The sequence below is a fragment of the Solanum verrucosum genome, unplaced genomic scaffold (assembly GCF_900185275.1).
Source record: "Solanum verrucosum unplaced genomic scaffold, falcon-dt-bn FXZP01000253.1, whole genome shotgun sequence".
Lineage (NCBI taxonomy): Eukaryota > Viridiplantae > Streptophyta > Magnoliopsida > Solanales > Solanaceae > Solanum > Solanum verrucosum.
In genome coordinates, this window is record NW_026019984.1 from 3,297,247 (window position 1) to 3,323,579 (window position 26,333).

Consider the following 26,333-nt stretch of genomic DNA (forward strand, 5'->3'; position numbering starts at 1 on the left):
GGTTGTTTCCGATAGCTTTCACATCAGCAACCTTAAATTAAGTAATTAATCATCTTGTTACTAAAGGTCACAACTTTTGTGATGTTGAAAACAAAAACTAAAACCCAACCTTTCTACTTTAATAAATTACTATAGGAGATAGTCCATTACAAAAGTGCCCCAACCCCAACCCCTAGAAAAGCAGTTAATTAGAAAAGATCAAAATTTTCATAGTGAACTTCATCCTCAGATAGTTGATATTCTTCTTTTACATGGTCTGGGTACAAAGACCTTGAAATCCCAGCAGCAGAGACATCCAACATTATCACAAGAAAAATCTCCGTCGACTTGTATCCATCTCCGGCTGAATGAAAACAGGATGGATCAGAGAATTTATCATCAATGATAAACAAGTTCAGAATCCATTTAAAGTATGGAAAAGCATGAGCTCCAGTTGAAATGTATATACAAACGACATCATTTTTTCGACATGGATTACCTTGTGAACCCATTCATATTCCCCACCCTTGGTATCAAAAGTACCATGCTGGAGACTGATTAATTTGAGAGTAAATCGAGGCCCACATTCCTGTAAGTTCGAAAACACCAAAAAGTCAGGCTATATGTCCATTGCTGGAAGCTGGCATGCACAAAAAAATAATAGCTATGGACACCATCAAAACTATATTCATTCATCCAAAATATTACTGATTGAATCAATCGGATTGATCACTAAGGACAAATATAATGACAGCTCTTGTAGATAGGAAGGACAAACGAAGGCCAAATAAGAGATGAAATAAGCTCACACCCTCTCTCCGTCCCCTCGCCCCAAATGGAAAGGAAAAACATGATTTTGTCTTGGGATTCCACTTGTAGCTAATTGCAAAGCTGTTTCACGGATATTCAATTGTGGTTCCAAGTTAATTAGCTATTACAACATTGAATCTTTTTCAGTTTGCTTCGGACAGCAACTAGAAATCCTTCTTGTTGGATTGAAGCTTAAATAGGCTGTGTATAGGTCTTTAGCTGCACAAGCTATGAGTAGATATACTTGCAATAGGTGAACAATTTTGTGCCAATGCAAATTTTTTTGAGCTCTGTTGTTTTCCACTCCCATTAAGTTTTTTCATTTAGAGCTGAATTTTTCTCAGAGGTTCCAGATGGACAACTAGACTTGTCTAAAAACAGCAGAAATTCAGTATTACATGAAAATAGTTTTGCTCCTTTCTTTCCAATCCAACATCAAAGATTTATCCTCCCTTTAACTACCAACAACCCCATTAGTTGCAACCCGCTCCATTCAAGGAGAAAAGATTCCTACATATCTTGAAAATAACCCTGTCTTCCTAAAATCAATGCAGTAGAATCAGAACCACAAACCTGCAGACGGGCAATTGTCCTTTCTTGTGGGTTCTTCTCATCCTTGCTTTTTTTACCTTTTGATTCTTTCTGTTTGCTCTCTTTGGTTTCAAAAATGTAGCTTCACAAAAGCAAACAAGTTCATCAGCAGAACCTGTTAGTAAGAGTCTTACTATTCAAATTTAGAAACAGAAGCGGAATACACAAGGGTTAATGAGGGCATACCGATGATGGCGAAAAAATATGAAATCACGCTGGTTGTGGAAGGTCACAACACGACGTCCACGAAATTCGGGATCTTGTGGGAAAAGTGACTGTATCATCCTGCATGAACAAAATCAGCAGACATTTAGTAGCTTAGATAATCAATTGTAACGTAAGTTTCTCAAAGAGGAGCTATAAGTTAAAGAGAGATTCTCATCTTATTTCGATCTCTTTATCAGTAAAAGGTATCAAAACTTTTATTAATGTATAAAACGTCTCAGATACTCAGTCGCTGGAAATAATTACAAGAATTATTGTAATCCAGGAAAATCATAGTGGCTCTACCTCCCAACTCGATGCCCCAAACGTGTTGTGAAGTTGGTCAAAACCAGCTCAGGCTTGTGACTGGTTGGCTTTCCATGATTCTGCAAGAAAAAAAGGAGTTGTTGGTTGAATATCTACTAGTCATACACATACATTCTGCTTCAAATTAACCTCATTGATTGATTGATTTAACTTACAACATCTTATGCTGAGTTATACATAGATCCACACAGCAGTGTTAGCATTAATTTTTTCATGAATCACACAGCAGTAATAGCATTAGAACCACATGAAAAATGAGCATGTCCTAATAATTCCGGTGACACTAAGTATGTTTTTCCACCCTTCTCCACTTAAGTACCAGGCTTAGTTCGAATTGGTGTGGGACTTGAACTTCTGACCTAAGTCACAACTCACAAGTCACTCAACCTTCGCCAGTTGAACCAAGTTGTAAGAGCTATTAGTTGAGATTATATTTCTGTCCATTATCCTCGAGTTTCAAAGGCTGCAGATGGTCCTAAGTGTTAGCCTCAAGGAAAGAATATATATTCTCAATTAATTGATATCACCTATATGAATATTTCTCTACCGTTGTGTCCTATCTTTCACAAATTCAGCATTCATTCCAAGAGATCTTAGATCTTTTGAGACAACTTTCTTCCATTTAAGTTTAGGTCTATCTCATCTATTACAACACCTTCACTTACTATGGTGTATCTAGAGTCGACGCAGCACATGACCAAATCATCTCATTTCATCGTATCCTCAATGTGTGCTGTTTGCATTTTGTGGCGAATGTGATCATTTTTTATCTTATATAATCTCGTATGTCGGTACATCCATCTTAGCATTCACATCTCAACTTTAGCAGCCCAACCTTCACTCCCATGTAATAGTGATGATCTTATAATAGTTCATACTTCATTGAACTCCCCGTTCACTTCGGTAGGTATTCTCCCATTGCATAACACTCCACTACCACTTCTCAATGTTAGGATAATTAAGAGCTAATAATGGCACAAAAAACTTTGTACATCCAAGGACTAAGATGTTAAATAAAATGAAGTAGGATAGACCGTAAACAAACATGTCACTTTAGCATAAGGAAAAGGTTTAACATATGTTACATAAATTAAATAAGTTTATTAACGCTCATTCTAAACCTTTACAATACAGTTCTCTGATTCCTGATTACTTATTAATTATTATGTGCAACGACATGTATGAACTAGTCTCCAAAAAATAAGCCAAGGAAAACTGAACCATCTTTGGAAAAAAAAAATGCCAATTAAGCATAAGAAGAAGGTTTTAATACATGATACATAAATTCAAAAAGTTCAATAGCACTTAATCTTGTCCTGCATAATACAACTTCTTGATACCTGATTGATTATCACAGTGCAAAGACAGCATGACATACGTGCAAATCACTCACAAAAAATGCAAAGGAAAAACTAAAGGTAAAATATGGCATGAGGAAATGCAATAGGATGAAATTTCCACAAGAAAGTCAGAGGCAACATCATCCATTTGAAATCGTTAGTAATTTCTAAGAGGACCAAATAACTTTGAATGTTGATTTCACTCATACAACTCAGTTGATGTCAAAGTATCAATTACAGACTAGTATCGTCAAGACAAGCTCATGCTCATTTGATTCTTTTTGCAGGAATCTAATAAAACTGTAGTGTATAGTGTAAAATGTATCAATCAGAAGCAATTAGACAACAGTATAAGTTCGTAAGTTCCCTTACTACATTCCTATTCTTTTCCGTCATTTTTTCAGTGAAGGCAGGGGAGAAAGATCCATTTAGAAGGAAAACTATCGAACCTTGATATCCTTCCGTAGCATGAGCTTTGAGAGCTTGAAATGAGCAGTAGGTCCATCAGGTAAACCAATGACAAGAAGAGCATCTAAAGAAAGAAAATGAAAAAAATGATCAAGCTGGCAATTCAGACCGACAAAGAAACTGGAAAGGTGAATGAATGCAAGAACACAATCCATAGCTATTATTAGAGGAATCTAAAAAATCAATGTGTTCAAGAATATGACCTGGCTCACGGCGATTGGTGTGGACTACAATAACAGAAGTAAATTCCTTCTCATTTGCATATTGGACGATCTACAAAAGTTAGAAAGGCAATGAACATTTCGAACTAGTACAATGGAAAAACTCCTTGAATTTGAATAATATAAAGGCATTCATTCATATCACCAAGAAACATAAAAGGAATGAGAAAAGAGAAGGCAAGAAAGAACCTTTTTCAGGTCATATGTTCCTCGTTTATAGTAATGAGCATTAGGAATCACAGAAATAAGATCGGAAATAAATGCTGGTCCTCTCTGAAGAATGGAATAACGAAATTATTTGTGGAATTGAATTCAAAGTCAAATCAATAATCAAAGCAATAGGGAAGCACAAATTATACAAGCTTACTGTAGAGTTATAACGGGATGTTGTAATCAATATTTTCGGACTACGCTCGTTCTTCAGAACTGCACTAAATTCATCAACATCGTTGCCAGCAAATAGCTTCAAAGACAAATCAGGAAGAACACTAGAATATTTAATGGCCAAACTTCCAATGATAAAACTACATATATTTCATTGTTAACTTGAAGAATCAAACAAGCATAAGAGAAAACCTCTTCATCATCAGGTAAACAGACAGTCTCATCTGACTCCCTTGTATTTTCAATCGTACGGGGTACCATCTTCGGTGGAGGCTGTTCACAATAAGAGCATCGACCCGTTAAGCAGTTTGGAAAAAAAAAGCTAAAATGCTCAATCAGACAATCAACAATCAAAAACCTTAAACCCTAAGAACTGGATATTGGAAATTTAGGCAGCCTGTTCACAAAAATATCATTCACCCATTAATTAAGTACCCTTAACAAACAATCCCAAAATGCTCAACTGCACAATCAATAATCAAAACATTACACCCTAAGAACCAAATATTTTTAAATTTTAGACGTGACGGTTCCAAAAAAACAACATCCACCCATTAATTAATTCCCATGATAGTCTGGAATTGGGTTTGTACCTTTCTCCATGGGATAGGCATGAGCAATGTTATGGGGAGACTCTTTAGTATAATGAATACTATATGGGCCAAATGACTGAGTTGCTTAACAGGTAAGGTTTTTAACTTTTTGCTCTGTGGTTTGGTTTTTAATTGGTAGGCAGTCGAGCATTGTTTAGTTCCCCTTTGCATCAGTTATCGTGTTATTTGTTGTCGCTACTTGTTCTCTTCTTAATTGTTTTCAACATGGTTTCTTTGCTACTCTATTTGCTTCACATACTAAACCTTAAGTTGTGAAGGTAAGATAGGAGTAGGGCTGCATCACCTTCCCCAGACTCCATGGACTCCCCATAGTCAAGCGAGCTGGATGACTAGAAAGATTATGGGCGCAAAAAATCCCACAATGCCCAACCTCACAATCAAGAATCAAAACACTACACCCTAAGAACCAAATATTTAAACTAAACAGAAACAACATCGATCCATCAATCAGTTCCCACAAATAAACAACTCCATTATGTCTATTCACGAAATGAACACTAAAAACCCTAAACCCCAAATCCGTAAAAACTGTAAATTTCAGCAGAGGCTTTACCTCCTCCCCTAGCTCAAGCGCTTTTTTCTCAGCAGCTTCGCGAGCTTTAACCTTCTTCCTCTTCTCAACCTTCTTCTGCTGCTTCAACTTAGCATGTACAGCTGCTCTTTTCTCCTTATTCTTAATCATTGAAGGCCGCATACTTTCTCTTCCCTCCTGCTTCTCTTGCACCCTTCTCTCTTTCATCGGCTTCTCTTCTTCGTCTTCCCTGCCACCATCTTCGCTCAAGTTCCGTTTTCTCCCCATAGAAAGTGTGATACAAAGGATCTCCGCGGCGGAGCTAATGGAGAAGAGCAAAAGTGAAGAAGGTTTTGGAGTGGGCAAAACGGCGCTTTTGTTTTCCTTTAAACATGGAAAAAGGATAAATATATCCAACTATTGTAAATAATATGATATACCCTTAATCATATTTTTGGGATATTGGTGAACATATATACCCTTTTATTCTAAAATATATATATGTATCATAATTTTATCCATCGATTCAATATTTACTAAATATTAAATTGACGAATAAAATTGCGTCACGTGTCTCTATTTAGTCTTTCACGAGGCAAGGGCATATATGTGTTTGACGGTAACTACTAGAATTTTTAGATGTACAAATACATAATGTATATTGTAAAACTACTAATCTAACTATATTTTATAATTATTTTAAAAAAAATACCACTATAAAAAATAATAATATTCCATAAAAGAATAGTTTTAGCCTAACCCTTGTCACTGCAGTTAACTATCCACAGGCCCATGGTCTAAAGTTCTAAACCCAAATACTACTGCCCCACTTGCCAAGGCCCAAATTGCATCTCTTTGTTTAGGAACACTTGGTAATTTGATGGACATATATTTTGAAAATTTATCTTCAAATGGAAATTTAAGGAAAAATTACAAAAATCTTACATTTTAGTTTACTTATTACCATTATCCTCTATAAGTTTTACAAATTTCCAAAATCCCTCATTTTCGCGCATCAGATTAGTGTATCTCGCGCATCAGATTAATGTATCAGCGCTTATATTATTGTATCTCGCACATCAGATTAGTGTATCATGTATAAAATGTAGTGTATCTTACTTAACGATTAATGTATCTCGCGCATCAGATTAATGTATCAACGCTTATATTATTGTATCCGTTTGAGGGATTTCTATAATTATAAACTTTTCGGGATAAATTGTAATTTTACCTTAAAAGTATGTGATTTCTGTAATTTGCCCTTTTTAAAATCTATATTGAAAAAAAATTCAAGTTCAAAAAATTGCTTCATATAAGTTTTAAATTTTTTGAGGCTTCTACTCATAAAACTTTAATTCTTGTTCAAATAAACTGCATATCCATTAAAACTTTAAGTTCGAAAAATTACAAATTCAAAAACTCAAGTTTTCAAGTTGATCAAACGGAAGCTAGAATTTCTAATTGACACTTGACAAGCAAATGAAGAGGGTTCACAACCTTGTCTTGGAGTAGTAGCTTAGTGATGATAAAAAAAAATTGTATTTGATGTTTAAATCGATTCATATTATTTTATCATAGATAAGTGAAAAGTTAAATATGAATGTCATATTGATTAACTATATATGATTTTAGTAAAATAAGAATAAGTTAACCGATGTTATTTGTTAAGTTGATATAAGTATTGAGTACGAATAAATTTCTATTGCTGAGTGATTAGGTGTCACAATTTAAAATGTAGTATCACATGATTACACCATAAATAGTGTTACTCTATCGAAACTTGGAAAGCTTTACTTCTTTATAATTATGTGACAAAAACTTGTTAATGATGATATGAAATGTACAAAATTCCTTCACGGTTAACTAAGAAATTTTGAATTTTATACTAATGAAGAAATTGCAAGTAAAGAATGAGTCCTATTTTAGAAATTTTACATAACACAAATTTAAATTATTTGAGGAAGCCCTTCCTCATACACCGCACATATCAAATAATATGAGAAGGTGGACATCCATAAAAGAAATTCACTAGTATTATATTTAATTTCCTTCTTCTTCTTTTTGTCAAATAATTGATGGGTTTTTGTTCTATTCTATTAATAATATGATTGACGGTAGGAAGAAAAAGGAGGAAAAAAGGTACTAATGAAAAGATAATGGATAATTTTATAATTTATGCTTATTGTACTAATATTGGCATTTTGCAGTGTAATTTGAAAAGAACACATCTTTTCACTCTTTTTATTAAGAGTCTCATGCTCCTACAAGAGTCTGAGACGTCTTGGATGTCATGTGGCAAATTGGGGTGATCGAGAGTGTATCTAAGTTTAGTTAGTCAAGTAGAGGGGTGTTCTTAAGGCTGTCAATAGTTCGGGGATGGAAGTTGAAACTAATAATTTGCGTCAAGTTCAGGGATGTTTTCAATACTTCACTCTAATTATTTTTATTTAATATGCGCGAATTAGCATAATTTAAAATTACAAGAATATACTATTTAAGACCTTAATTTACATAATATTATTTTACTCTTTTTATTTACAACATTAATATTTTAATTACAATTATGACAATTTATTATAAAATATAAATATCTACACGATTTATGTCCTATTTTATTGGTTAGTGGACTGAATTTTTAGGAGTCATATTTTATCTTTTATTTTATTAAATTTTTAGAATCTCAATCACAATTATATTTGGATACGTTCCTTTAATAAATATCTCACTTTCTCTCTCTTGTTAACCTTACACGAAGAAATACCATTGATGAACTCTTTTTTTCCTCGAGATTAACACATTGTTGCACACATTTTTTTCCATCTTTTTCAAGAAAAGGTTTGTATCTCCTTCTTGAAAATCTCTTTGTTTCTTTTCAAAATCATCTCTTACAATACAAAAAAAAAAAGTTTTTTGCTTCTTGAATAAATCAATTATGAGTACGAAAGTTACTTTTGATAATACTCCCCGAAAGAGTCCTTGTTTGATGAAGGCTAATACCGATGTCAACAGCTCAATTGTTTATTCAACACCAAAATTTACAATTGTTAATTTGAAGAAGATCCGCATTATTATAATGAATATGATTTGTATCATGTGGTCCATAAATTATTAAAATAATTTTTAAACACAGGAATATTTTAGTGTATACACTTTGATGGCCGATTTGGTACAATTATTGATGATATGTTATTTTAAATAGTGATATGTATTAAGGAATAGACTTTGGTAGATAATCTGGTACAATAATTGGAGATTTGTTGATTTTTAAATGTGGTATGTTTTAGTGTATATATTTTAATGGATGATATAGTTAAAATATTGGTACTTTGTTGATTTCAATTTGATGGAGGGTGTGACTAATTTTTTGGCGATATGTTGATTTAGAACAATAAAAAAAAAACTTGATTTATAATTTATGGTAAGGTTGATTTTAGTTATATGTTTCAACCCTAAAATGCATAACACCATAATCTAATCAAGTATATATCAACTTTTTAGTATCATCAAACTAATTTACATGGTGTAAAATGTGGTGTAACTTTGTGTCAAGTTCAAATTTTAATAACTATAACAACTGAAATAATTGGTGGATTTGTTGGTTAAAAAATAATGGTGGTTTGTTGATTCAAAGTTGCAACATGTTATAGTGTATATACTTTGATGTATGGTATGACTAATTTTTTTGGTGATATGTTGATTTAGAACAATGAAAAAAAACTTGATTTATAATTAATGGTAAGGTTATTTTAGTTATATGTTCCAAACATAAAATGCATAGCATCATAATCTAATCAAGTATATACCATCTTTTTAGTATCATCAAACTAATTTACATTGTGTACAATGTGGTGTAACCTTTGTGTCAAATTCAAATTTTAATAACTATAACAACTAAAAATAATTGGTAGATTTGTTGGTTAAAAAATAATGGTGATTTGTTGATTTAAAGTTGCAATATGTTATAATGTATATACTTTGATGTATGTCATGGTTAATTTTTTGGTGATATTTTGGATTAGAACTATAAAAGATATTGATTTATAATTGATGGTAAAGTTAATTTTAGTTATATGTTACAACCCTATAGTACGTAACACCATAATCTAATCATATATATCCCAACTTTTTAATATCATTAAACTAATTTACATGGTGTACAATATGATTTAACTTTGGTGTCAAGTTCAAATTAATCTAATTCAATTTTACCATAATGAATATATTATACCAAATTATAACCAAATAAATTAAAATAAATAAATTCATACATTGATGATAAATTTAATTTTTGATTATATATTCCATCTACATTGATATAAAAAATAATTTAACCAAAAAAAAATTGAAGGGGGGAAAATAAAAAAGAACAAAGAAATTTTTCAGAAAATAAAATGGGGTGAGAAATGGTAAAAAAAAAAAAACAGAGAGAGGAGAAAGAGACGTAAAGAGAGAGAACTAAGAAAACGAGAGAGAAAAAATTCAGAAAAAAAAGGGTGGAGAGAGAAAAAGAAAACCTGTTTTGTTCAATATTTTAAGAAACAAATTTAAAAAGAGGAGAAAAATAAGGAAATAAAAATATTGAGGGATTAATTATTGAGAGATTTGTGGAAGGTAAATAACAAAATAAGAGAAACTTAAGGAATGAAATTTTATTTAATATAGGAACGTGTATTGTTGTTTTATAATTTATCGATTTATTTATTATTTATTTTTGATTTGTTTTGTTTTGTAAAAATTCTATTGTTATGCAAAGTTAAACGATTGTTATATAGGGGTTATTTAGGTAGTTAAATTGTATATTTAAGTTTTTGACCCAAGAATAATTTATGCAAAGTTAATTTTCATTTATAAAGTTAATCATCACTTAATGAGATTACATAAAGAAGAAAATATGTATTGTTGGGTCAAAAACTTAAATATACAAATGAAAATTAACTTTGCATAAATTATTCTTTACAAAAAAATATTGCAAAGTAGTTTAATTTTAAATCCATCTTCACAATTTTAAATCTATGTAATCAATAATTCACATATTTGAGCCGTATAAGCAATTACTTATGTTTGCATTAAGATAGACGGTATACATCGCATCTATCACCTGCTAGGGTGCGACTCTTTCCTCTTACGTGAACGCGGAATACTTTATCCACCGAACTGCCATTTTAACTAGTTTACATGATTAAAATAATCATGGCCCTCAAAGTAACAAAAAGTACGAATATGGTAAGGGCATCTCCAACCCTACCCTCTATTTTACTCTCCAAATATAGAGTTCTCTATTTTTTCAGACAACCAACTCCAACCCAATTCTCTATTTTACTCTCTAAAAAAGATTTTTTTTCTCTCTCCTCAATATTATATTATTATTTCTATTTTCTTATTTCATAATATAAATCATTTCTTCTTTTTGGAAATAATTACCCTATAATCTATATAATCTTCGTATGATATAATTTTGTTCTTTTCAAAATTTTCATTAAATATAAAATTATATTTTATTCTAAATTTTTAAATAAAATAAATTACAACAAATATTATGTATAATACATACTAACAAACAATTCAATTAAAAGTGATAATAATTAATGAAATACAATTACATAATATAAAATGCATTATCATAAAATTTAATTTTAAATTTTACATAAATACTCGATTTTCAAGACTATTACGTTGCTCCCATAATGCTCTATTAATGCATTACGGAGTTCAAAATGAGCATATTTTTTTATGTGTAGCTAAAAATTGTTTAAATTAACAATTTCATCTTGTATCCAATTATTTTGTGTACAAATTTACTTCCCCTATTCCATTTTGAATTATTGCAAACAATATTTTCATGCTCATTAAAAAGTGTAGTTTAATAATTTATCACTATAACATAAAAGTAGATTGTTTGAATTATCATGTAGATTTTGTGTATTCTTCATAGTGAAAAATAATTATAATTTTAAATTAAATATTTAAAGTGACAATTTTTTTATAAAAAAAAATTAGAAAAATTGTTAATTCGGGATGAAAATAGTATACTTATCAATAGTATGTTTTTTTAGATGTTATATTACTTAGAAAATAATTCAACTATTAAAGACTTAATTAACAGTCTCATATAATATAAATAATATTAAAATAATTTGAAATTACATATTTAAAGTGATTTTTAAACAAATAAAATAGAAAATTATTAATTCGGATAATAATAGTAACTTATCAATAATATATTTTTAGATGTTATATAGAAAATTAAATACAATTAATAAAGACTTAATTAATGATACAATAGACATAATATTAAAATAATTAAAAAGTGAAATAGAGAGGTGAATTGGAGAACTACTATTCACCTCTTTATAAATGGAGGATAGAGAATAATATGGAGGGGGGTTGGAGAGCTCATTCTCTATTTTACTCTCTAAATATAGAGAATAGAGAGTAAAATAGAGGTAGGTTGAAGATGGTCTACGCATTATTAAATGAAAGTGATGGGCTTTGTCAAGTCCATATATCTTTGGGCCCAAAACTTTCATTATTCGTCAAAGTGTACACTTTTAATTTGTGTGAATAAGGTTTTAAAAAGTAGTCCTTTTCAAGAGTGATGGTCTCTTCATATACCAACACTAGCAACAATAATATAATATTCACAATTTTTGGTTATGGATTTCATTTTCAAAATGGTCATTTTCACAATTTGTGTGGTTACACGTTGCTCTATCACCTTTATCACTAGTCACTAGCAAACATACACTATATGCAACATCACATCTCACCTAGCATAATTGCATGCATTATTCTAAAGTTTTACTTTAATTTTGATAGAATAAAAAGGCAAATTCAAAATAGAAAGTTTGTCGATCAAAATGAATACATTGTATAAATATATTAATTGTTGTATATAAAATCATAGATTTACGTGAAGCTCATAGCTCACTCTGTATTGAGTACCTTTAAACAAATATCGTAAAGAAGTGAGAGCTATGCTACAATAGATCTAGGTTGTATATCATAATTTCACAGTCTTCATATTCAAAGGTTTTATGGTCGAGCTTGAAAATAAATATTCTTTAAGAGGAGAGTATTTTATCAGTAAATTTTTTAAATGGTCATGTTTTTAGTTCGTGTAATTAAAAAATAGTCATTATCTTAAAGTTTCAGAGTTCATAAGGCCGGAGAAAGTAAGACGTATATGTCTCAAGACATTTGCAAAAGGTTTTCAGCTTTGATTTCTTATAATAAAGTATTCCTTTCGTCCCATTTTATTTGTCACTTTATAAAATGACATATAATAAAGTAAGAGATGGTTCATTTTAATGCTACTCAATTCTAAGAAAATAAATTAACTAATGAATTGGAATAACTTAGTAACTACACCTTGTATTTATTATTTTTCTTAATAAACTTAAAAAGAGCTAAAACGATAGTTAAAATAGGACGAACAAAATATATAGAAAAATGAAAAAAAGATGAACTCACTCAAGAGATTTTATTTTGGCTATATAATATATATATATTTTTTTTTTTTTCTTCAACAATCACAAATAAAGAAACAAATACACACTTTGATCAAAGAAAAAATACAATTAAAAGGCAATTCTTGAGAAAATAGGCCAAGATATATCAACTTCTATAATTCTTCAATATTCTTGACCTTATTTTTCCCATAACTTAAATCAAACAGTTTTAATACATTTATATAAATTTCAAGAAAATAAAAAAACACACCTTGGACGCTTCAACTACTTTTTGCAACTATTAATGGCAAATGGGATCATCTCAAGGCTACTTTTATTCTTAATTTTTTTCCTTATATTCACACAATCACTTCGATGCAATTTAGTTTCTTTTTTTACGATCGTTCACTCACTAACACTCAGGTGTGTGAGTATGGTCCCTCCTAGGGTCCCTACAATAATCGTACACCTTATAGTTCCTATGCACCCACAACATAGCCTCTATTTGTTGTCGACTGAGCCCTCCACCCCCTGAAGGAGAACTAGAAGGCGCTCGACGACAAGAGGGGCTCTCGTAGGCCGCACAACCCACTAGCTTGAAATTATTACTGTATTTTCCAACGAACGGTTGATATTGATAATCGGCTTTAATTCGTCCTTCCTCCGTTGCCCATGATGATGCATCCCAAATTGAACCATATACATACATAGGTCTTTGTGGAAATGTTGCATCATTTTTCTTAGGGTATCTTCTAATTGGGACATCATCGACAAAAAATCTACAAAGTCATATTCAAATAAATTAAAAAAAGAATAGCAAAGATACATAAGAGAAAAAAACAAAAATAAAAGTGGTAGTAGTTGTTGTTGTTTTTGGACATGGGGTCATGTTGGTTACATTAATGAAAAATAATGCTTTTTGACAAAAATAGCATAACTATATAGAATTATCTCATGACCCCATGGTTGTGACATTTTTAAATTTATATTTATAGTTTAATATACAATCTTTTACACCGACAGATCACTTATGAATTAATCACAAATTTCTATATTGGTATAACATATAAAATAAAAAGTGATTGATTTTCTATAGCACTAAAATTTCTTTTACACTCAATTTAGACATGTTATTTTCACATTTCTAATCAAACAATAAACACAAATTCAAGTGCTATTGAAAAATAATTAATTGTTAGAATTTAAAATCTAAAACATTGTAATGTTTTAGTTTCATCTTTTCTCAAATTTGAATCTCGTATGACACTGTCATAGATTTCAATAATCATTAAAATATTTTGAATTGTTCAACTGCTTAAGGAACATATTTTTCAACACTAAACTATTTATGAAGAAGACTAAAAAAATAGACCATAAGTAAAAAAAAATTAAAAAGAATATACTAACATGATCTCATTGGGGTCCCAAAGGATTGCATAATTGTGATAATCTTTTGTTGGATCAAACCAAAGATGAAATTTCATTTCTCTTCCAATAATATTTCCATCTCCACTTCCTCTTATATACACATTTGTTTGTAAAGTATATGGCTTGTTTGGTGTTGTTCCAAGAAATTCAATATCAATTTCATCATGGTTCCCTGGATAATCTTGATTATTTGAAAGCTACAAAAAAAAAAAAAATAAATAAAAAAATAATAATAATAATAATAATATATCAATAAAACTAAAATTGTTTTTTTTTTTGGGGGGGGAGGGGGGGGGGGAGGGGGTAATAATAAATTAAATTAAATTAAATACTCACATAAAAAGAAGTAATAATTCCAGCAGTAAAACCAGGCTGTAGCTTAATATTAGTCCCAAAATAACCAGAACGATAATTTTTTAGAGATTTAAAACCACTTCCTCCTGCATTTAGAATACAGAACAAATTTAAAAACAAATGTGTAATAAAGGGAAGTAAAAAAAATGTAATTAGTCTAGGTGTGACGATGCAAGTTGATATGAACATCATAATTACAATAAAAGAAAAGTATCTATAATAGAATTAATTGATAACAAAGACGGAGCGAGAGAGAAAGTCAAAACTCTATCTTTTTTAGAAAGAAAATTCTCACTCCACCTTTAATTGATATCATAATTATATGTCAGTATTATCACATATTAAACTATATTGATACAGTATATCATCAATGTATACACATTAATCCCTTCAAGAATTCTAAACAATTACATATGGCTCGGATTGATAGTAGCCATGGTAGTAAGGCCTCAGAGCCTAACTATCGACTTGAGAGACGTTAAACGTACTTCTAAAAAAAAGAGAGAGAAGAAAGACAAGAAGTGAAACCTGAATTTTTATCAAGCCATATAGTTAAGGTACTTTGGTCCAATGATTGATGTTGAGGACCCCAAAGGTTCCTAAAACCTTGGTTAAATCCTAAAGATTGTACCCTAGAACTAGGATAGTAGCCAGGTGAAGGGGGGCCTTGAGCATTGATTAATCTTGAATTGAATAAGAAAAATAGAAGTAAAGAAAGAAGAAATTCCATAATAATTGTTTGGATAAAATCCAAAAGTTGTTTTAATGGCACTTTGGTTGAGTGAGTGTTAGTACTCTTTGTTGTGAATTGAAGGGAGAAGAATACATAGAGAGGGGTATATAAGGAGATTACAAGAGGGTCCTACTACTAAAGAAATTGAATTGATTAGAATGGTTGATGGCAGTGGTGGAACCAGAAATTTTAATAAGGGGGTTCAAGATCTGAGAAGTAAACACACGAACTAGTGGAAGGGGGTTCGACATCTATTATAATTTATACATACCTAAAAAATAATATTAACCATGTATAAATAGTAATATTTTTCTCCAATCCCCTCATTATATGCTGCTTCCGCCCCTGGTTGATGAGAGTTGTACAAAATGACAAATATAAACAAAAAAATAAGGTTTTTTTATGAATATATATGTATTAAATGAAGTCGCCAACAGTAACAATATATTCAACGTGATTTCAAAAGATGAGAATCTGAACATAATAAAGTGTATGCAGACCTTACCCCTAGTCTCCTACATTGTATTAAATCAAGTCATATGTCAACAAAATACCAAAGTTTATAACATCTAGTATTTGGTGAAAATATCTTATAAAATAAGTGTGAGTTCAATTTTCATTATATATTTTTTCTTTTGAATTAATCACTATTATTTTCACATGACTTATAAATGATTCCTTGTTTAAGCTGTGAAATCAGCTATGAATGTGAATGCGTCAGAATAGAGTGTTTATATTACATTTTTTGGGATATCAATGTAGTCTTATTCTAAATTCTTAAAGTAATGATAAAATTATCTTGTTGTGACTTATAGTTTACAACTCGAACTATAGAATCAATTACATTAATGCGTGCTTTGTGGGTATATGTTATCTATATCACACTTTAAAAATGTGGTGCTTTCTCAAATAATATTTAAAATCAAAATATTTTATGCAGTGAACTACGTACCCCTATATATATATATATATTCTCTTTTCCTTTTTCTTGATATATCCTCTAGTATGACATAAAAATATTTCTAAAAAGTGATATGTTAATAAGTATCTATCCTTTCCCCCCCTCTTATCAGCAAATTTAGTTGGTTAGGATTTCTACTAGTTATGGGAAGCTAACAAAATTAAACAAAGAAAATGTCATAAGGTGGCATTCTTGTTTCTTTCTTCCTTTTTTATTTTTTCTTTCCTTTTCATCCACTTATTTTTTATTATTTTTTATTATTATTATTATTATTATTATTATTATTATTATAACGGTGTGTTTGATACGGAGGAAAATATTTTAAAATTATATATAACTATTTTTAGAATAATACATCTTTTTTACGTACTGAGTACTAGAAAATAAATAAGAAATTTTTATTTTTTCTAAAAAAAATCGTGAAATATATTTTCCTTTACACCTAACACACCTATATACAATAACAATATACACATTGTAATTTTGTAAGTGGGGTTTGAAATATTATAGTGTACGTAGACCTAATTCCTAGGTCATAGAGATAGATAGAGATGTTGTTTCCAAAAGTCCCTTCATTCAAGTGCAACTAACAAATTAAAATATACACAAAAAAAGAATTTCTCTTTGAAAGAAACATGTCAATTGATAAGAAAAACAGTACAAGCAGTCAATTCAGAGAAAAGAAATAGTAAAAACAACAAATAACACGATAACTGTAAAGATAATACACGTATAAAACAAAATACTACGACATACATGGTGGCTGGTGCTCCCTAGATCCCACCAGGTCCAAACCCGCCAAAAAGCGAGTCAAAGCACAACTACCTACTAATGTTCTGCCTAAATACCCGACCTCGTACCTTTCTATTTAAGGTCATATTCTCGGTAAGCTGAATTAAGTTGCGCCAATGTCTTGTCTAATACCTTTCTTCCCAATATTCTTCGTCCTATACCTCTACCTCTCATGATTATATCCACATATTCAATCTTTCACACCTTCTTACTGAGACATCTATGCAGCTCCTCTTCATACGTTTAAATTATCTCAATGTCACTCTCCTTTTCTTGCCACCATAAAGATCACTCCCACCTTATAGCGAACTTATCTTTTGTTTTTCTTCCGTTTTGTTTACTTCAACCGTCATTTCTTGCTACTATAAACTTTAATTAACATCAACAATCAAATTAAAGAGAATTTCATATAAACTTTGCCTATTTCCAAATTAATTAAACATCAAACTCAATAATAATCTTCAATTATTATAAATTGGAGTTTGACATTACTTTGTACATATCCATTTGGTGCATCATCATTTCTTATTCTTCAATATGATATGATATATATTTTTGGGTGTATGTTCTATCACTATTTTATTTTATCATAATTGAACGAATAATTGGTTATTAATGAAAGTTGTATAGTGCTACTTACAATTCCCTACTCATATATATTTGACATAATATTATTTTAGGAGAGCTTGATTCGCAGGATAAGGAATAACGATTTTGGAATAAAATATAAAATTATTTTATTTCATATTTAATTGAACATTTAATTTCACAATTAGCTAGCAATATCATGAAAGCTTATTCAACAATTTGTAATATTATATAATCTATGTCACCAAGAAGGCAAAATACAATTAAAATAAGAAATTAAAGATATTTTTTTTTGTTTCCCACGGGTATTTGGTATTCGTATTGGTATCAAATTAATTTGGATTCGTGCCGCATAGGATTTCGTTCGGATAAAAACACTTCTTATCAAAGATATTTTCATACCTAAGGCTCAAACCCGAAAGCTCTGATCAAGAAAGAAGTAGTTCATCCGCTGCACTACATCTGTTGGTGGTATATAATAATTAAAGATATCATATATTGAAGTTCCTTAAATTTATTTTCATCACATATTTTCTATATGCATTAACCATTCAATCCCAAATGTAGATCATTCTTTTAGGTCTATTCTGCATTCATTTTGAGATGGAGAACAATTGCCTCTTTAGTATTTAATTTGTTACAATGTTCAAGGGTCATGGATAAAGTCAGAATTTGAAGTTTATAAGTTCTCAACTTGTAACTCAATGTCAAATTTGAAGCTTCATATCCATTTATTTAACGGAAAAGGGTCAAAATTGCTCCTAAACTATGCGAAATGGATCACTTATACCCTTCGTTATATTTTGGGATAAAAAATGTCCCCGTTGTTATCCTAAGAGACCACAAATACCCTCATCAAGAGTTAACACCCAAAACTTTTAGTGACGTGGCAAGCCACATGGGACTAATCCCTCCATCTAAGCATTGCCAACTAGGATTCACTATAAAAGAACTAGACTTTTAGCGGCGACATAAGTCGCCACAAAAGCCCATAATTCGCCACTACCTGATTTTTAGCATTCAATTCTGATTTTGTGTTTTTTTTCTTCATTTTTTTTGAAAAATCACAAATGATATCGATCAAGGAGGAGTTTGAAGACACTATATATTTTATTTTTATGTATGTAAATGTATAAAATGTACAATGATGCATTATGTAGTAGAATATTTGAATCGAGAAGTAATTTTGATGATTTTAGTAATAATATTGGATGATTTTAATATAGATAGTGCATGTTATTTATTTTAGAAAATTAGGTTGCAATCGAAAATTAATTATCATATTCTTTTGTTGAAAAAATAGGTTTTACTAGCGAATGGTTGTTGCAGTCTTAGTCGCCACTAAAAATCACTCAAAATCATTCGTGGCAATATTTTGGGATTTTATGGTGACTTTTGTCACCACTAAAGGTCTAGTTCTTTTATAGTAAATCCTAGTTGGCAATGCTTAGGTGGAAGAATTAGTCCCATATTGCTTGCCACGTCACTAAAAATTTGGGTAGTTAACTCTTAAGGGTATTCGTGGTCTCTTGAGATAATGACGAAAGTAATTTTAATCCTAAAATCTAATAGATGATATAAATAATTCTACGTCACATAGTTCAGCAGCATTTTTGACCCTTTACCACTTATTTAATTTAGTTGGAGAACAATTGGATTTTTAGCCTTTGTTCAAATTTTTTTTCTTTTTTTGTTTGCCAAATTCTATGAATATGACACTAGCATTTCCCCCCCTTTAAGCTATATGGAGTCTCAGTTATCTAAATTTATCTACTCATGAATGTGTATGGTGTCAGATTTCAGTGTATTTAGAAGTAAATGGCAAATCAGACCTTCCGATATGAATTTATTTTATCATCATTTCTAGCAAGGGGAAGTAAAAAAAACAAAAACAAAATTGTCTTGAGTTTGATTTTGACATGCCTAACTTCATATATCCATATATATGATAAAGTTTGTAACTTCAAACTTCTTTTCCTAATTTCAGTCTTGTACGTCTAAAGTTGATTTTGAGGCGACGTCTAAACTTATATATAAAAAAAAGGTTATATATCTCGGCTATGTCTTATACTATCGGTCCTAATATTGCCTATACGTGCGCTTCTATCGCTATACAACAATAATAACAATAAAAAAATATTTAGTATAATTCTAAAAATGAGATCTGAATACGTAAGTATCTTTGTAAGGTAAAATAATACTATTTTCAGTAAATTTTCGACTATTGGTGCCGCTATATGAAACATGTTACATGTATGAGACTTAGAGATTTCGTGCAAGTGTTGAATTGAACTTAATTAGATTTTTGTCAACAAAGAAAGCCAAATTGCTGGACGTTAAAAAATATAACACATCAATCACATTTAATTAACCTAGCTAACTATAGCTTATATTAAAATTAATTTCTAGCTCAAGTGATGTTACATATCTTGGTCCCCCTCCATCCTTTCGGGGGGGGGGGGGGGGGAGGGATGACTATTTTTTCATGAAGTATACTCAAAATAATGTTGAGAATCAATTTTGTATAACATGTCAAAGAATTGTAGAATCCTATGTTATAACATTAATAATGCAATGGGTGCAATTTTCAAATGAAGAGATTTAGCATTGAGTTGATGAGAAAGAAAGAAAAAAAACACAACTCGATGTACCAAGCTTTTGCTATCGATTATCATGTATAATTTTAAAAAGAGTTACGTGTTTAATTAACCTATTAAACAATAAAAAAACCTATTAAACAAAATTAAATCTACGTATCAGAAGAACGTGAACATTATTACACAATGCTTTTATGAGATGTTACATACTTGAGGCTAACAATTGATGTATGTGTGGTAACAATCTTGGCGGATCATAATCGCACAAATATCTATTACTTAGGCTCTTTTAAAAAAACATTGCGTGATAGTATGAATGAACGTTGCACATAGTTTTTATTCATCACTAATTATCACAAGATGGATATATAGATGATAAATTCTTTTAATTTTTTTATTAATTTTTATTGAGGAACATTAAACGAAAAATATTACTTTAATCTTTCTATATCCAATTATAAATTCTTGCCACAATCAAGATGACTTTTTCGTTGCCTCATATAATAAAAAGGTAGAAAAGTTTGAAACTTTTTTTTTCAAAAAATAAAAAATAAAAAATCGAAATATTGTTTGATTATACATTGAACTGATTTTTGATAAAAAAAAAATTTGAAAATGAAAGTTCAAGTTTGAAATTTGACCCTTTTTCACTTAGAAACTTTTAACATACTCATATTCAAACACAACTTGATTTTCAAATACATTTTATCAATTTTTTTAATTGTTGTTGATAATATTACAATTTTTATGTTCAAACGTCCATGTATTATAACTAGGGTCCATAATTTTCTGTGTGCATGGTCAAATATAAAGATACCCCAATAATTGTTTTATGTACGAAAGAAGTATTTAGAGTGATTAATAAAATGATTAAATTAGGTGGGCTATAATTTTCAAAAATACTGTAAAATAGGTATGAAAATTGAGACAAAAGGAACTAGGTCCTTCTTTGCCGACACTTTTAGGTCCCTCTTGGCCATCCAATTGTGATTTTTTTTTGTTTTAAAAAGAAAAATAATTATTATATCATAGTGGGGCTTCAGAAAAGATTTGATTTAGAGCAGACAAGATTTGCATATAGTCAGCAAGAATTAAGTGGTTAATATTTCTCTATTTTGTATTAAGTGGAAATTTATGGAGTGTAATGAAATGAGAACAAATATAGATAATTATTACTTATAATTTAAGAAACATTAGTTAAATTCAAAAAAAATGTTAGTTAATAACCTAAAAATAGAGAAGTAATTGGAATTAGTAACACATAAAACTTTGTTGCCAAACTACAAATGGAGTTTGGTTAGCATGATACATGGCCTAATTAAGATAAAAGTATTTAGTTACAATTTAATAATGCTTAGCCAATATTGCAAAGTCCTATATATTATTAGTATATCAATTATGATTTTTAACTATTATTTAATTATTGGTAGTTGAGGAATTGGATCTTAATTATTTCTCTTTAAGGATAAGCCATATTAGTTTAAAAGAGTAAGAAACAAAATTTCAATAATCCTTTTAAACTCACCTCATCAGATAAATTGGAAAAACAAACAAGATTTTAAAATCGTTCATAAGACACACAACTTTAGTCTGTTTAAAGAAAAAACTTTATGTCCTTAAATATATGACTCCAGATCAAAGTTTCTTCATAGTTTATATTCATAAAAAAAAAAACAATTCTATTCCCTTTTCTTTGTGAATATAATACTCCCTCCGTTTTACAAAGAATGACCTCATTTCCTTTGTAGTTAGTTTAAAAAAGAATGACCTATTTCTTTTTTTGGTAACATTTTAATTTAGCTTTTCACGTGGCATGTTTAAGGCCACAAGATTAAAGAGCAATTTTGTATATTTGACATAACTTTAATTTAGGACCACAAATTCAAAAATCTTCTTTATTTTCTTAAACTTCATGTCAAGTCAAACTAGACTATTCTTTGTGAAACAGAGGGAATAGTATAGAGGTAGGGATGTACAACATTGAAAGTACGAACTCAATAAATTTAGTTTTACATAATAGTGTTGAGGCAGGGACAAAGTTAGTAATAGAAATATGATTTCAATAAAATTCAGTAATTTCGATTCCACCAAAAAAAATATTTAAAAAATTATGGAATGGGATTGAAAATTGAAGTTGCTTTCACATAATCTACAAGAGATTTAATATCAATGGCTACTTATTTTTTCATAGAGATATCATCTCTTCAATCAAATCTATACCTTAAATTAAATATAACTTTTGATGATTGGACATTTTGTAATAAACTCCAAAATAACCTATTCTTTTGGCCTATTTATTTTTTTACACCTTACTTTTGAATTATAATTATACTCCGTCTATATAAAGTAAGAGTAATATTTAATAAGTTATTTTTTATTTTGTCTTTTTCATTCACTTAGATTCTTTCGTTTTATTAATTCGTCTGAAGCCCACCTTTCTAAAGAAAAAAGAGAAGGGAAGGATAATTATCTTCTTCGGTGAATCCCTTTTATTTATGTTAGTCCCGTAAAAAATTTGTCAACACTATTAAACAATGAAAAATAATTTTAAAAATTTGTTAACATTCTTTAAAACAAATTATAATACTATTAATAATCTCACATGTACTCAAACCATTAAAAAAACTCTGATTATTCAATAGTAGAAATAAAAAATGATTATGTTGATATATTTGAATAATTAAACGTTTCATAGTGTCACGATCCAGCCCGCCGTGATTGGCACCCACACTAACCCTCCGGTGGGAGAACCACTACTACAACCCAAACCAAGCAACTAAACAAAAAACTAAGCATTCAAGGATACGAAAACAAGAATAATAGCTAAAACTGAAGTTCCCATAAACTTCAAACAAAAGATCTAACAACTAACAATGCGGAAAATACACCTAGAACCTGAAAGTCAATGTACCAAAACATCTAAAGTTCAACAAGTCTAAACAAAGAAGGATACAACCCCAAACTAATGACTAATAACTAACTAGAAAGTCTAAGTCTGAAATGGTGGACATTGACGAAAGAGAACTCATGGCATCCCGGAAAAATTGGCTCACCCTTGAATTCGAACGATCACTGATCTTCTAAGAGTGGTCTGTCAATAGCCGCTTGAAGATGCCCTGTACTCAACAAAGAAAAAGCAAGTGCAGTATCAGTACACAACCACACAGTGTGCTGGTAGGATCACGCGGCTATCCCACTAAGTGTAACATAAGTAAGTCAGTACAACATTATAATCACATGCTTATATCGAACATATACAATATCATCAACATTTACAAACAACTTCACATTTTTCAAAATACACAATTATGACAAGTCACTGGTCCTCTCATGGAACCCAAACCCAAACAATTAGCATACCGAAACGTGGTACCCGATCCAATGATTATGCTGGAACATGACAATCGATCCCATAATTATGCTGGAACATGGCAACCGATCCAAGTTAACTATGCCGGAACGTGGCAACCGATCCATTCAACACACCACAATCACAATCATAAGTATATCCTCAAGATCATACAATTAAGTCATGATTTCATGACATTCATCATTCCTCTATCTCATTTACAACAAGCGTGATCAATAATGCAACATTCACATACATACAAGTATCATAATGAAGCAAGAACACACATACATCACACCATCATAAAATCACAACTATAACCTACCTCGAAACAAGCTTGAAACCCTAAAAAACTTGATCCTTCTCTTTTCGAATTCGTTCTGCTTGTTCTTGGTCTACAAACAATCAATCTAATACGGGAATCAATAAACAATCACTAATTACCCGGATTACTAACAATTCTAACAACCCTAGATCATACCCATGATCCCAATTATCCCAATTCGGGTTGTTTCCACCATAAATTCTAGATCAGAACCCCCCCTTCCCATCGATATTTACCCATTAGATTATGTTTTACGGATCGAAAAAATGAATTCGGAGAGTTAAAATCTTACCTTTAGCCACAAAAATGGTGAAAAAGGGTCAAGAACTCGTATGGGGTCGTCTCCTAGCTCTCAAAGTCGAAAAGTGTAGAATAAAGTCATTTTGGGGTTTATTTACGACTTTAAGTCGCGTCTGGCCCGCCATAGCGGCCCTCACCCCGCTACAGCGGCACCGCCAAAGCGACCAAAACCACGGCCAAAACAGCTTGCATGAAACAGTGAGCTATTTTAATAATTCCAAGACCCCCATTTCACAACACACCTTTAACCAACGACGCTCAGAAAATACTATTCACGCTAAGATCGATTTTGGGAGTTCTACTCACCCGAATTGAATTTCGTAAAGTCATACGGATTCCTTAACGACTTATCTAACTACTCATGTAATCAAAGTCATAAATAATTCACCCGATTGTTACCACATTTCCATACACCTCAAAGACTCCGATTTCGTCCAAATCTGGACTAGGTTGGGAAATTCCAAGTTACTACGAAAAAGTTTTCCAACCCAAATTTTTTTCCCGTTGACTTTTCTATAACGACGAAACCCGATCGTTACACATAATTAAAAACTAAATTTGTTATTGTAATTTGAATTTTCCAACAAAATCAACTCATTTCTGTTTAAACCATAATCATGAACAAATATATATTTCTTTCTAGAGAATCTTTTAATTGTTTCAAAACAACTACAAAGAAATTATTTAACCAAAAAAAAATATTTCAAATATAAGATATCACAAATCAATAATTCACCAAGTATGCTTATAATAATCCCTAATAAAAGCTCTAATTACATTTGTTCCTATAAGCAAAAAAAAGACAAAATTATATATGACATGTGTGGGCCTTCCTAACATTTTTATAAATTGTGATGAGACAACAAGAATAATATTGTGATTGGACTTAATATATTACTATTAATTTAGTTAAATATAAACGACAAATTTGCATATTCTAATCAAACAATTACAATTTACAAATAATTATATATCTTAATTGCTTAACATGGTATTAGGGCATTAATTGCACCCATAGCCAATATTACCTTACCATTTAAGCTATATAAACAAAGGCAAAAATATTAAAAGTTTATTTGACCAATCAATATGTTAAACTTTATATATAAGGGAATGATTTTATTTTCAAAATTTATATATCAGAAGTAGGGGTGTTCGCGGTTTGGATATAAATCGATCCAAACCGAAAAATCGAACCAAACCGATAAAATATGATCGATTTTATTTGAGTTTGGTTTGGTTTTAGATTTTTGAAAACCGATAGTATTTGGTTTGGTTATGGTTTTATTCGAAAAAACCAAAGAAAATAACCGAACCGAACCGATGAATAATATACATATATTTTATTAATATACATACTTAATATATTGTTTTTATAAACAATTTTAAAGATCTTATATATATTTTCATTATAATTTACTTATTGAAAGCAAAAATGCCCAAAATGAAAACATTTATCTTATTGATTTCATGTATATGAGTGTCTATATGATAATTCTTTGTGGGACTGAAAATATTATTGTCTCTTCATTCTAGGCCAATATAGTGAATTTTAAAGCTTTATTGATAGTAAATTTAGTGATCGAAAGTTCAGTAATTTAAGTCATTCTAACTATTTTTCGTTTTGAATGGATTGTTATCACTTTTTCACATTTTGAATGAATTGTTTCTTTTATTTTTGTATATGGTTAATAACCGAATAACCGAACCAAATCAAATCGAAACTGATAACCACCAAACTGATAAATGTATATTATATTTGGTTTGGTTTGGTTTTAATAATTTTAAAACCGAGTTGATTTGGTTTTGATTTTGACCAAAAACCAATCTAAACCGACCTGCGAACACCCCTAATCAAAAGTTTGCTTGCATAAATAATCGTCTTAAAATCAGCTATGTGCACTTGCCCATAATACCATTGAATTCAATGGCCAAATAATATTGTTATTTTCCAATTTGCGTTTTTGAATTAGATGTTGAACGTTACGTTATATAGCAAGGCCCCATGC

General features: G+C 30.3%; 2 protein-coding genes across 2 annotated transcripts; both read right to left on the reverse strand.

Moving 5' to 3' along the window:
- Nucleotides 1-20: 20 nt before the first annotated feature.
- Nucleotides 21-5,816, reverse strand: LOC125818207 (uncharacterized). The gene is made up of 11 exons (XM_049497753.1): nucleotides 5,492-5,816; nucleotides 4,517-4,597; nucleotides 4,308-4,403; nucleotides 4,130-4,213; nucleotides 3,923-3,992; nucleotides 3,701-3,783; nucleotides 1,891-1,970; nucleotides 1,567-1,665; nucleotides 1,363-1,462; nucleotides 479-568; nucleotides 21-343 (listed from the first exon to the last, which is right to left on the reverse strand). The coding sequence occupies exons 1-11, from the start codon at nucleotides 5,735-5,737 to the stop codon at nucleotides 305-307; spliced, it is 1,068 nt and encodes a 355-aa protein (XP_049353710.1). The 5' UTR covers nucleotides 5,738-5,816; the 3' UTR covers nucleotides 21-304.
- A 7,089-nt stretch (nucleotides 5,817-12,905) lies between these two features.
- On the reverse strand, nucleotides 12,906-15,482 carry LOC125818214 (xyloglucan endotransglucosylase/hydrolase protein 31-like). The gene is made up of 4 exons (XM_049497761.1): nucleotides 15,208-15,482; nucleotides 14,662-14,765; nucleotides 14,305-14,522; nucleotides 12,906-13,676 (listed from the first exon to the last, which is right to left on the reverse strand). Exons 1-4 carry the CDS (start codon nucleotides 15,407-15,409, stop codon nucleotides 13,310-13,312), a joined length of 891 nt encoding a protein of 296 aa, XP_049353718.1. The 5' UTR covers nucleotides 15,410-15,482; the 3' UTR covers nucleotides 12,906-13,309.
- Nucleotides 15,483-26,333: the final 10,851 nt, after the last annotated feature.

Bases quoted from the DNA above. Each gene is read 5' to 3' on its own strand.
- LOC125818207 (XM_049497753.1), bottom strand. From the start codon at position 5,737: ATGGGGAGAAAACGGAACTTGAGCGAAGATGGTGGCAGGGAAGACGAA. The intron at 4,214-4,307 runs GTAAGCTTGTAT...TCCATTCTTCAG, and splicing joins CATCCCGTTATAACTCTACA to AGAGGACCAGCATTTATTTC. The intron at 1,463-1,566 runs GTATGCCCTCAT...GCTTTTGTGAAG, and splicing joins ATATTTTTTCGCCATCATCG to CTACATTTTTGAAACCAAAG.
- LOC125818214 (XM_049497761.1), bottom strand. From the start codon at position 15,409: ATGGAATTTCTTCTTTCTTTACTTCTATTTTTCTTATTCAATTCAAGA. The intron at 14,766-15,207 runs GTTTCACTTCTT...TTCTAAATGCAG, and splicing joins ATGGCTTGATAAAAATTCAG to GAGGAAGTGGTTTTAAATCT. The intron at 14,523-14,661 runs GTGAGTATTTAA...TTTTTTTTGTAG, and splicing joins GAATTATTACTTCTTTTTAT to CTTTCAAATAATCAAGATTA.